At 43.2% G+C, this 13,259-nt stretch overlaps 1 protein-coding gene across 1 annotated transcript in view; it reads right to left on the reverse strand.

Moving 5' to 3' along the window:
• Positions 1–13,259, reverse strand: part of TRPC4AP (transient receptor potential cation channel subfamily C member 4 associated protein) — a 35,622-nt gene that overhangs the window by 20,934 nt on the left and 1,429 nt on the right. The window contains exons 2-4 of the mRNA XM_053992633.1: positions 3,449–3,577; positions 3,084–3,200; positions 561–618 (exon numbers count right to left, since the gene is read on the reverse strand). Coding sequence (XP_053848608.1) covers positions 561–618; positions 3,084–3,200; positions 3,449–3,577 — 304 coding nt within the window. The remainder of the gene's footprint in view (positions 1–560; positions 619–3,083; positions 3,201–3,448; positions 3,578–13,259) is intronic.

A 13,259-nucleotide genomic window follows, 5' to 3' on the forward strand; every position in this document is an offset into this window, starting at 1 on the left:
ATGACATTCCCTTCCTTCTGCAGGGCTCAGGGAACCAGCAGAATCCAAAACAGGGGAAATGAAAACATTGCAGCCAAGCTGCTCCAGCAGGAAAGTTGAGCTGAAGTCACTGCACTCCCTCTCCTTACAGCAATGTGGCAATGAGCAGTCATGTAACAAAAAGCATGCTGTTTTCTTGAGCTACTCATCTTACAATCTCTGTAGCTCCCATTATATAAACAATGTTTTCTGGCTTATTATTAATAAATTTTCACTGTAGCTGTAGCCACAGGAACAAGAAGAGTTTCCACTGATTGCAGATTTAGTGCTTTGAGTCAAGTGTGTTGTGCTGAGTGCATGAAGCTCCAGAACTGTGCCAGGAAACAGGTGACTCTCCCAAATCCCAGTACGAATCAGTACCAGGGAGAACAAAGAAACCAGTGATTCACTCCTAAATGAATCAACACAAAATTGCTGGGATGGAAAGAGAATAACAGAAAAATGGAACAATTTCTGTCTGAAACAGAAACACCAAGCAAAATTAGGGAAAAGAAAAAGAGATAAACCACCTATTTACTTACTTTTCTGCTTCTTTTTCTGTGTAATAAGAGTTGGTCTCATGAGAATTTCTACTAAAAGCTGTAAAAATAAGACAAGGAATTAAGGGAATGATCACTGAGATACAAATAACCAATTAATTTGTCAGTGACAAACCCAAACCTGTTTCTGCTGAAGTCACAGAGGTGAATAATGAAGGCTCTACAATCAAACCCCCACTGGTGTCAAAATCATATTGACAAATTATAGTTGCATTTACCCTGAAGAACCAGTAAGAGCTGTACAAAATAATCTCCCACTGGCAAATTTTAAAGAATTTGAGCTTGCAAGGAATGTAATTTCACATGCCTCCAGATAACATGAAGGATGGTGATCACACATCTCTTAAAATAAGGTATCTTAAGCAATAATCTGCAAAGAGATGCAAATTTTGCAAAGCTATCCCTAAATCTTGCTGGGCTTCAAAAACATTTCAAGTCCAGACAGAATTTAGCAGCTCCAGATTTTATCTTAGCACCAAAAAGCCACTGCTTGTGTACAGGACCCTGTATGTATATGTACATTTATATTAATATTTAAGGAATGTACAATCAGCTTTCCAAGACCAGGACTGTGGTACTGACTGATTTAGAACTGATTTTTAGTTGCTCTAGTCTGTACCACTGGTTTAGCTTAAAACATTTGAAAAAACAGCACTTTATTTTAAAATGAAAGTTGGCAAACAGAAGGAACTGATGACTTCTGCAAGAACTACTGCAAATGCTGCTGGTTTTAAAATTCAGTTTGAAATTGTTAACAGCAATACAGACATCACTCAGTCAGTGCCAACTCACAAGATATTGAAAAGTTTACAACTTGATCTATTTGTCCCATCTTCTTTTAATGAACTATTGATCCAGACACAGAGGAAACCACCTTGACATCACTGGAGGCTACATTAAAAGCACCGACAAATAAATAAATAGGCAACTTTTAAGAGGAATATACATTTTCTAGCAATATTTGAAGTAGTAGCTGTAGCATTAATAGGGTAGAGAAAAATGAGTGCAGTAATACAAATCTTGTACTAATGGCTTGTGTTTTAGGAGGAGAATGCACACCTCAAAGTTTGGGGTTATGGGTTTATGCTTTAATTCTTGGGTTTTCTGCCTCTCATCAGAGGCAGAAGGAGCAAAAAGGGAATTATGAGATTGTGTTTCCTGGGATGGGGTTACATTCAGGAATAAAATCCATGAGGTTTGTGTATTTGCACTCTCAGGGCTAATTTTACATGGATTCATATAAAGGGAGGAGCCACCGAGCTGGCTTTGTTCTTCCTCAATATAAAGGCTGTCAGGATCCAAAAATATTTTAACTCTCACCCATTGTAGCCTAGAGGGTACACTGCAAACTGAGTGTCCTTGAAAGTTACTCACTTTCCACAGCTCAAAGTATTGCAACATAAATCAGCACATAGCACACACAGCACCAGCAGATCAAACTTCTTCCCTTTCAAATGCTAGAGCAGGATTTTTGAAAACACACAGCACTGGCTTCCATCTGCCTCTAATCACATTAAACCAACCTCTATTAGCCAAATCTCTGACCATAACACCAGGTAATTACAGTGGATCTGATATTTGCCATCTCCTGCCCAAGGGGAAAAAAGCAACCAAGCCCCAACCAACCAAACAAAAAACTTGTCCCCAACACACAGAGATTCATTTATACAGAAGTACCGCTATTTCCCTTTAAAAACAAGGGAAATTTAAAACATTTTCATAGTGTTCTCATTTGCTTGGGTAGCTGAAGGCTTTTGCCCTCAACTTACAGCAGCAACTAAACCAGTGCTCATTTCAAAACAACATAGACAGCAGCTTTAAGTAAAAGCAAGCTAAGTGTGACAAGAAATAAATAGCACATCTGTTTAGTTAAACTAAATAGAGTATCAATTAGTTCACTGGAAAATACAAATTTCTAATGAAAGCCAAGCCAGAGTCAGGCACCATAAAGCTGAGCAAATGGGTATTTGTGCAATGTGGAATTAAAGCAAATAAACAAAATGATAAATTGCCAGAATGTCCACAGAAAACCTTCCAGTTCTGCTTAAAAACTTTGCCAGAGATGAAGCAATAAACACAGACAACCTGGTTAAGACAGAGCCCTGGTGTGCTTAAACTGCCACAGATCCCCCAGTGTTAAGTGAAATTCTCACTGCTCCAATGCCCATTGTGTTATTTTATCTCACAACCAGGAAATCATTTGAAACTGTCTTCATTCACAACTAAAGTTCTAATCTTTTCAAGGTAAAAAAAGACTGACTAAAGAAAGAGCCAAGTATTCTATATAATATAAGAACAAAACATCTCACTTTGAATGTAATACCTTGAAAAATACACCGTTTTCCTATTTTGATTAACAGAAAGTGGCACAATTCTAATGCTTAACATTAAATTGGTAAAGTCATACTGTAGCTTGCATTTAGAAGCTTCAAAGACCTCACTGAAGGGATTTTTCAGTGGGATGATTATCATGCAGATATTTTGATACTGAAAAAACACACTTACATCAACTCCTCCAAACAAATCAAATGTGTATGTGTTTGGGAAACTGGACTCTTGAGCAGCTTTTCTGTCTTCTGTGACATAAACCATGGCTTCCATCGAGAGAAGTGGAGAAATTTCCTGCATGTAGGAGAAAAATGAAGAGATGGTTCAAACAGAAAACTGTTCATCACTATAAACACAATTATCTTCCACTATCTGTGTGATCCACTGATTATTCATTATCTGCATCCCCAGCTCTTACTTCCCAGCCAATTTTGACAGATATCATCATGCAGACAGCTTGAAAAATTAATACAGTATGATCACGGTAGACTTTAAAGAAAGTTAATTATCTCAAGCTTTAGGAAGAAGGGTGCAGCCAGTACCTTCAGGATGCTTTGGCACTGGGAGAAGTCGCTGTTTGGGTGGCTGTGCTCATACAGCTTCTGCAACAGCAAGGGGATCCCATTCCACTTTGCCTGTTTATCTCTCTCCTTCAACAAGGCCTCTGTGATCTGCAACGAAGGAAGAATGTGATTCCCATGTGTCCAATGTTTCATAACCAGGAAAATAACTTTATCACCTTCCTGGAAACAGAGCTCACAAAATCCAGTACCTCCTTCCACACAGCAATCCAGGAAAGGTAGCTGTAGAATTTTACAAAGTATCTTAAGCAGCACAGAGCTTAAAGCAGATGTCATTTAGAGTCCATAATCTCATTCTATATTTTTACATTATGTATTTTAAAATGGCAATACATTAGTCTCTAAAACAATTCCATTAGCAGAACTCCAATTGACAGGTCAGTGAAGGAGGAAATGGGTGCCCTGACACTATCTCAAATTACACTGGTCTAAGGTGTAGAATGCTGAGGATGGGAAGGCTTCATTACTTGATGCATTCAGCTAGAAAGGAGTATTTCCTCAGCCAAATCCCTGAAGTCATTGCTCACAGCAATGACCCAGACCACAAAGGTTTATAAGCAGGAATTTTCTCTCTTCTTTTAAAGAGAGAAAATTCCCTCTGTAATCTTGGGCTGGTTAAAATGGAGATCACCAACTAAATCAGCAGAACAATGCTGGCATTATCCTGAGAAACAGGCTGCAACTACAAAAAAAAGAACACTTGGCATTTGCTACTATAAGCTGCCCAAACTTTCTTCCATGTTCCTCCTTTTTCCCTAAAGTTAAAAAAAAAATCTTAATATTCATCACTGTGTTTAACACCTAAAAAAAAGAAAAGTAGCAGCACAAGACTAAAATATTCTGCTTAAAATCCACAAAAGATGCTTTGAAGCCTGAATACTTCCAGGTTAATGCCAGGAGATCTGTCAAGGAAGAGCTCAGGACATTCAATTAAAATCCACCATCCAATGAATGCTGATCAAACTTTAACTCCTTTCCTCTCTGCTACTTCAGAGGTACCTTCACCAACCCCAACACAGGGACTTATCCTTGTACACAGGAGAAGGTAAAGCAGACAACAGTTCCAGCAGGATTTTTGGCTGGGTTTACAAATGTTTTATGTGCCCTCCAAAAAAAAAAAAAAAAAAAAAAAAGAAAAAGAAAACCCCAATCCTCTGCTCAGCACCTCAAGGCAAACCTTAGAAAACAGAATGCTCTGAGCTGGGAGGGACCCAGAGGATCACCCAGCCCAGCCCCATCCCTGCACAGACACCCCAACAGCCCCACCCTGGGCACCCCTGGCAGCGCTGTGCCAACGCTCCTGGAGCTCTGGCAGCCTCGGGGCCGTGCCCATCCCCTGGGGAGCCTGGGCACTGCCAGCACCCTCTGGGGAAAAACCTTTCCCTGATCTCCAGCCTGAGCCTCCTGACATATTTGTAGGTCTGCTCTAACTCCCAGGCTTAAACCCCGAAGCTGCTCTCATTTCTGCACCTTTCTGTGGTTAAGTGACATTTCCCTCCCAGCTGCTTAAATCTCACTTCTTATTCTTCCAGCCAAGACATCCTTCTCAGACACAGCTCAGTGCACAATTCCAAAGGGCCATTCAATTCCTGATTAGACAATTATATGCAAATATACTGCAACTCCTGACTGAGAATTTAACCCTTTTCTCTGCTTCTTATACAGGAAGACCAGAAAACTGATTCAAGCTGAGAACTCAGCCTGGCAATGTAGCTAATGTGGGTCCTCATCCTCTTTTTAAGATTCCCAAGTACTCAGGACTCTTTTCCTGATGAAATGCCTCAATTTTTAGGTAAATAAGAACTTCAAGGATCTTGAAGTACCAGGTTTTCTTGCTACAAGCAGTGATTGAAGCAGCATGAGCACACCTGGGACATAAAATTCTCTCTAGTTTTTAACTTTTCCCTGCTTTCTGAATCAGAGGAATCAACCAGCACTGCTGGAGAATGACAGAGTTTCCTTCTGAGCAGGAGAAATAGCAGAGGGCCGAAGCAGAAAGCCAAAATCACCTCTCATCATCTGGGCTCTGGGTCAGCTCCTTGGAAGTCACAGATTCCATTACCCCTTGAGGTACCGAGCACAGAGTGAGCCAAAGGAGCTCTACCACTGCCCCATCCCAGGGAGGAGGACAAGCCCACAGGCAGTGGGAGAAAGGGGATTAATTGCTGGGCAAAGTGCAAAGAACACACATCAAAATGCCAGGGAAAGAGTCCAACTCCCCAGCTCCAGCTGATGTGGAAGATACCACAGGCAGGGATGACGTGCACAGGCCGCAATCACAGGTTCCAGCAGCACAGAGCAGAATTCAGCACTTAAATGCTCTCAGGAAAGGCCAAAACCTTTAATTAACATTAAAACCTTGTGCTGGGTTTAACACATATGTGCTTCTTGGTTTGGGGCAGGATCCATCCGAGCCAGCTCCACTCCCATTTCTGTACTAGCAAGGCTTCCTCTCCCTGCCCCAGGCTCCAAGAGGCAGCCACAGGAAACTTTCAGAATTGAAATTCTGAAAGAGTGAAGCAAATGTTTCCTTGCTCTCATCATCTCTGTTTTTCAAAAGAAAAAAAAATAAAAAAGGTTTTCTTTCTCTTGATTTAACACATCTTTGGTTTCACTGCAAGCTCTGGCTTGTGGTCCCTGCTCTGTATTTGAGGCTACCCTGGCTCTGGATATTTCCATTGTGGCCGGGTGGTATTTGCCAATGCAAAGATTTTTGGATTCTGGGAAGGGATTAAAATTCAATCAGACTTTGCGGAGCTGTCTTTTTTCACAGCCATTTTGGTTAAAAACTGCATCTCCTGTTTTCCATAACAACAGCTAGTCAATGCTTTTCATTTATAAGAAAAAAATGGTTTTCTTTTTGGAGAAATTTTACTGAATAGTCATCAAAATCAGCACTGAGTCTTTTAGGGCTCCTTTCCTCTGTGGAATTTTTTGGTCTCATTCAAGCACAAGAAGCAATCCAACACTGATTTTCTTCATTCACTGAAAAGGCTCTGGATAAACTACCTGAAATCTTGCAACAAAACTTGAGAAGTTAGATATGATCTAGCAAGAAGGAAAGGCCGTAGCAGCCCAGCTGCAAGAGGTATCCATGAAAAGCCAGGATCTCCCCAAGTGCTGGCAGCTGGGTTTGGAATTGTCACACCTTACTGGTATTAGGACACGACAGAATAAGGATCACTTCTGAGAAAACAGGAGCAGCAGCATACAAACTTCTGTAAGGGCCAAGTACAGCAAACCAAACTGGTACAAACACCAGGACTCCACAGGGTCACTTCCCAGATTGCTGCAACACATCCCAGTTGTGGCTCACAAACAGAGAAACCCGAGGAGAACACACTGGGGCTCCCCAGAGTGGTTCTGTTCCGGCCTGATCCCTGAACACAGTGACACACACCAGTTCATCCAGAGCTCCCAAGCTATGTCCCAGTGCAAAGCTGTCTGTACAATCCTGGTTTTACACCTGTGGTCTCCTGAATGCTGTTCCCCAGCCTGGTGATTACCACCTCACCAGGACCATCCATGTCCCCCGGCTCCAGCTATGCCAGAAAGCCGTGGCAGTGCAGATTTGCTGGAAGGGCAATCAGAGACCTTGGAGAGGATTTAAATTCAGAGATAAAAAATGTGTCACCAACCCACCCATGCCTGCAAGGTAGAACAGACTGAGTGGTTTTCTCTTTAAAGTCTCCTAAGGAAATGGAGCTCAGGATTTCCCAGGAGATTACTCCAATGACTGATAACTACCATAGGAACACTTTCAGACTACACAGTTTAAATAACTTCTGTGCATAATTTTCCTTGACACTATACAAAGGGCTGAAAAAAGACACTGCACCCACCTGTAAGTATTTATTTTAGATTTCTTTCTAATCTTACTGTCTTTTAAATCCTTTCAGAAATGATAGAATATGGAATACATCTTGAATGTCCCATCTTGGAAGGGCCACACAAGGACTGTCAAGCCCAGCTCCTGTCCCAGAAAAGACACCCCAGCAATCCCACCCTGGGCACCCCTGGCAGCGCTGTCCAAACACTCCTGGAGCTCCGGCAGCCTCGGGGTCGTGTCCATTCCCTGGGGAGCCTGGGCACTCTCTGGGGGAATTTCCTATATATCCAGCCTAAACCTCCCCTGATGGCATCGATTTGCATGATGGTCAAGAAATAATTATGAATAATACCTGCATCTTCATGAAGTCATACATTAGTATTTACCTAAATCCATCCCTTGATCAGTCTATCTCCCTTTTACTTTTCCCCTCCACTTTGCTCGTCCTCCAGGCACAGCTGTTCCAGCAGCACAGGAACAGCTCTTCCCCCCTGCTCTGTGTCCATGCCCTGGCAAGTGCTCAGCATTGCCAAAACATTTCTTACTGCCCTGAGATCTCTTGGAGCTGAAGTTGCTCCCAAATTCTTCCCCTTCCAGAGAGGATTTTCCTTCCCACCTCTGTTCCCACACTGTGACAATACTCCTTGCCCTACAAAGCAAACCTCTGATTTTCCTAAGCCTGCCTCCACCCCCGTGCTGAGCTGTGGTCAGTGACACCTCTCTGTGTCTTTCCAAAACTGCTGACCACCAGCAGTGGTGACAGCAGCTGAAATACCAGGAGCTAATCCTCCCTTTGCTCTCCAGGGCAGGGCAGTTTCCTAATAAAATTATGTCTCTATTTCACATTTTACCCTTCAAACATTACACTGTCTTGCTGAGTACTCGCTACAGGAGGGCGTTTGCTGTCATCTTTCAGAAAGCAAAACCAGTGACTCAGGTGCCCAGGCATCCTTCACAGCACTGAAGGGTTCCTGCTGTGACAGACTTCACAGCTATGACACATCACTTACAAGGTTTTTTTAATTCAATTTCTCATTGCAAACCATACATTAAGACTGGAAGTGCTTTTAAAAAAAGCAGAATTTCCATTCTTGGGATTTTCCATGACCACTTCTGAAGTATCTATTTAAATGTCTTGAAAGTTTAAAAAGAAACAGGCACAAGATCATGGATCTCAACAAAGAGATGCAAGCACATGGTCTCTATGTATTCTTAATAAAATTGAAGCCTTTGCATATCCTTTCCTTCAAGCCTTTAAAGCTGTACCTTTAAAAAAACACAGGAAACTAATATTTGTGCAATTAAATGTTTAATTTTCCTCTGAACAGTAATAACTTAGGAAGTCATCTCTGACAGATTGCCAGGAAAATGATTATTTAGGATTTTGGGGAGTACCTCACAATTCCAGCTCTGTATTGCATTTTATTTTCCAGTTGCTAACAACCATCCATCAGCCTGGCTAAGCTGTCTCCTTCCTCACATGACTTTTCCCACAAAAACCTGTAGCCAAGGCAAATGACCCTGCAAGTTTTGGTTTTAACACAACAGCTTTGCAGGAACACAGCTGCTGGCCCATGGAGCGATGCTGGAAAGCATTCCAAGGGAGAAGCTGAGCACTGCAGCTCCGGGGCAGAACACACTGTGGTCAGTCACCAGCTGAGCTCTGATCAAACACAGGGCAGTGCCCCACAAATATTAATCCTAAAAGGAAACTGCTGGGAGAAGTCTGTGTAAGAGTACTTATGTCCAGCCTCTTTCCAGCTCCTTGATTCTTCAAGTGCAGATGAAGATTCCCTTAGCTAGATTCCCTGTTTCTCCATCCTCCCCAGCCCTGCATGGGGCCCCCCATCTCATCTCCTTCCAACCCAAAAGCCAGGCATGAACCCAGGGACACAATGTCCTTGGATAAAACATGCCAGAGCTTCCAGCCAGGCCTAACCATTCCCACAGCTCCCAGACTACAGCTCTGCTCACCAGAACTGGAAGAAGAGCTGGTCTACCAAGACAAGGAAGAGGTCTCCTGAATCTCCAATCCCCACAGCACTTTCCAGAGCGGGACAATTCCAACACAGACCTTTAACACCAGCACCTCTCCAAACCCCCTACAGGATCTACCAGATCAGAATGGAGCTAGTAATATTTGCTTTGCTGACCTTACTCTCAGAGATCAACTAATATGTATAATTATATTAAAATTATATTAACTTCTCAGTTACTACTTTTCCTTGGAACTTTCTAAGTTTCTTCTTTAATTCATTTTGAAAGAAAACAAAATCTGTATGGCTATCTAAGAAAAAGCAGAGGGATAAGGAGTATCACATCTACATTTTTCTTCTCACTTTTCTTCAGCCACAAAAAAAAAAAAAAAATCAGACACCAACAGAGTTTAAGTCCAACACAGCCACTTTTTGAGCATTTCTAGTGCATGACAGAGCTCTGGTCCTGTTACTTAACAAAAGCATGTCCAGGCTTTCCAACACTCCCTCACTGTCCTCCCCTGAAGAGGCCTAAGCCTGCTAACACCCACACAATTAGAGCTACTCAAGTGGATTATATTCATGTGAATGTTGTTTTGTTGGTGCTCTTGTAAGGAGGAAACAAAAAGCTGACTCAAAACCAAGATCTTTTCTCAGGGTTAAGAAGCTACTCCTGCTGATAACCTGCAATGGCAGGAGGTAGAAATCTGGATGTCTGAGCAAGAAAATGTTTTCCTTCTACAGAGCTTTTTTTAGAGTGAATAGGGGCTATCCTGCTAAGGGAAGTGTCTGGTCCTAGGGAGAGCAAAGCATGAAATACAACTGGAAAAATGGACTCCTTTTTTTCCATTCTGATTGTTTCAGCTAAGCCCTGGCAATCCTATGAGGGTGAGAGCAGTGCTGACACCCAGCTCTTGGGACTGCAGCAGGAGCATGTTAGTTAGATAACAAATCCCTGGTTAGTCCATTATTACACTGCTCTGCCCACAGGGATTCCCAGAGCTGCACCTGAGTATCTTCTGGTTTCATGCCATATCCATGTTGTTCACAGCTGGCTTGCAGCAGATGAAGTGTGCACCTTCTTGCTAAGCAGATTTGAGCTTGATCAGCTGAGCCAGAGTGTTCTTGGCTTTCAAGGAACAGCAGCACAAAACTTGTCCCACAGCTGTGCCCCACAAAGGACAACACACCAGGCCCCTCACAACCAATATTCTTCCTTATTAGAAATGTGTCACTTCTGGAAAGCTCTTCTGCCACTGGTTCACCAGTACCTGCAAAGCCCCTTGCACTGGCTCTGTGCTCAGGGCAGGGCAAATCCTGATCCAAGGTTACGCAATCTGATACCAACACTGAGGCTTGTGTACAGGGCAGCAGCTGATTCCAGCAATATGGATAAAATGGATACAGGAACAAATAATGGCAGTATCTACTGAAATTTGCTTTAGCTAATTAACTTATTATCACAGAATAATTTAGATTGGAAAAGACCTCCAAGAGCATAGAGTCCAAGCTCCGACTGATCCCCACCTCATCACCCAGCTCAGAGTGCCATGTCCTGCTGTTTCCTGGACATCTCCAGGGATGGGGACTCCACCATCTCCTTGCGCAGCCCCTGACAATGCCTGACCCATCCTTTCCAGGAAGAAATTCCTCCTGTTGTCCAACCTGAACCTCCCCTGGCACAGCTTGGGGCTGTTTCCTCTTGACCTGTCCCTGCTCCCTGGGAGCAGAGCCCGACCCTCACCTGGCTGTCCCCTCCTGTCAGGGAGTTGTGCAGAGCCAGATGTTCCCTTTGAGCCTCCTTTTCTCCAGGCTGAGCCCTGTTCCCAGTTCCCTCAGCCACTCCTCATATGACTGACTCTCCAGCTCTGTTGCCCTTCTCTGAATAATTTATTACTAATAATAAAGCAAGACACCAACTGGCAAGGAAGCCAAGGGCTCTGGGTAGGTGAGCACAGCAGGAACACGCAGGGATCCAGATTTCAAAGCCTCAGCTGACCTCAAAACTGCCAGATATTCAGGGGGCTGTTGCTGTCAAAAATGCTTCTATGTCCCTGTAAGATCAGAGTGATGAACTTTTAGATGCAGGCCTGTCAACAATGATCCTTCCCAGCTTTCCTCATACAAAAATGGATCTTGAGATCACCTAAGAATAGTACACAAAGCTTTGTTCAGGGCTAAATGCCACCGCTGCCCATGGCAGACACCCCAGCACGGAACTGTGCTCCCCAGTCTCCCTGAATTAACATCTTGAGAAGGGCTTCTCCTCCCTACAGGACATCAGCAGTGCAGTCCAGGCAGCACATGACCCAAAACTTCCTTCCAAAACACAGCTAGGAAGTGCTTCAAGGATACTCTCATGACTTGCTCTACACCCCAACACAGCAACCTGACCTGCTTTAAGTCTCTGCAGGAGCAAATCCGTTGAAAAATGTAAGCAAGGGCTCCCACGCTGCTACTGAGGAGTCAACTGCAGGAAAACTGGGAATGTTTTGATAAAAAATAGAACTAAAAAAAAAAAAAAAAAAAAAAAAGCAGCCAAAACTGCCTTGTGCTTCTCCAAAAGTTACATCAAAGTGTTTTATATTTAGACCATCTACAAACAAAAAACTGATTCAAGGTAAAAGTAAAGAGACACGGAATTCACAAAGTTCAAAATCATTCAGGAAGTTGTTATTCCCCCTGCCTTAGCTTAAGTGAATCACAGAATGGTTTGGATTGGGAGGGACCTTAAAGCTCATCCAGTCCCACACCCCTGCCATGGGCAGGGACACCTTCCACTAGCCCAGGTTGCTCCAAGCTCTGTCCAGCCTGGCATGGGACTCTTCCAGGGATCCAGGGACAGCCACAGCTTCTCTGGGCACCCTGTGCCAGGGCCTCAGCACCCTCACAAGGAAGACTTTCTTCCCAATATCCCACCTAACCCTGCCCTCTGGCAGTGGGAAGCCATTTACCCTTGTCTTGTCACTCCATGCTCTTCTACAAAATGATTTAAAATACCTTCCTACAGCATTTATGAAATTGTGGGAGCTTTGTCTGTCCAAGCTTTAACTCTCTGGGCAGCACAAGGATGCCAAAATTTTTCAAGCAAAACCAAACCAAACTCCACAAACAAAAACCCCACCTCAATTTTGGGCATTTTAAGGAGGATGCAACCAGCAGAAGTCTCCTTGATTACTATAAAAGCTTAAAAGCCCAAAATGAAAACAGTAGCACTGCATTTTTCAAGCAAACCAAAGCCCAGAGGGAGAAGCACCATCCTACAGACAACAGAGGCGCATAATGTTGGTACAGGTTTACCTGACTGAAACTGCAGTGGCTGAGGAGGTGCATGAAAGAAAGAGTGCAGAGGTGGACATGTAAGGCAGTGAGACAAAGTTTGTCCATGCGCTGTAGGAAATCCACTCCTAAAACAATCCCAAGGAGAAGAGTCATACAGGTTTATATTGATGCAAATTACTAGCTCTTCTTAAGGATTAACCGAACTAGCAGCTGAGGAAGCAGCAAAATAAGGACAAAATAGCTGTAAAAAAATACCTCCTCTTTTACCTCTCTGCTAAAGAATGAGGCACGGGCATTCATGAGGAACATGATGCCTTAGGATTTTAGCTTTTCTATTTTCCATGTATTTGTAACCCTGCAATTCTTTAGTGTAGAACTCTAAACTCCATGTCCAGTGTGAGCTGCTGCTTTCCCATTTTGGGCAGACACAACAATTCCTCTCCAGGCCTGGCAATCAAGGACACCTCACTGCCTCAGGCCCTGAAAAATGTAAACAAAAGTGAGGTGGGGGGAGCAAACTTGAGGTAAATGACTTCATTACCTGAAGCTAGAATTGGAAGATGAACCCCCAATATGCAAATGGACTAAATTTTAAAAAGTGTGAAAACCAGTGACCTGTGGTCCATTTTTGGATGGACCTGGGGGGCTTTGTCTGCCTGAAATGTACCTGAAGGCCCTTCAATAA

The sequence above is a fragment of the Vidua macroura genome, chromosome 17 (genome assembly GCF_024509145.1).
Source record: "Vidua macroura isolate BioBank_ID:100142 chromosome 17, ASM2450914v1, whole genome shotgun sequence".
NCBI lineage: Eukaryota > Metazoa > Chordata > Aves > Passeriformes > Viduidae > Vidua > Vidua macroura.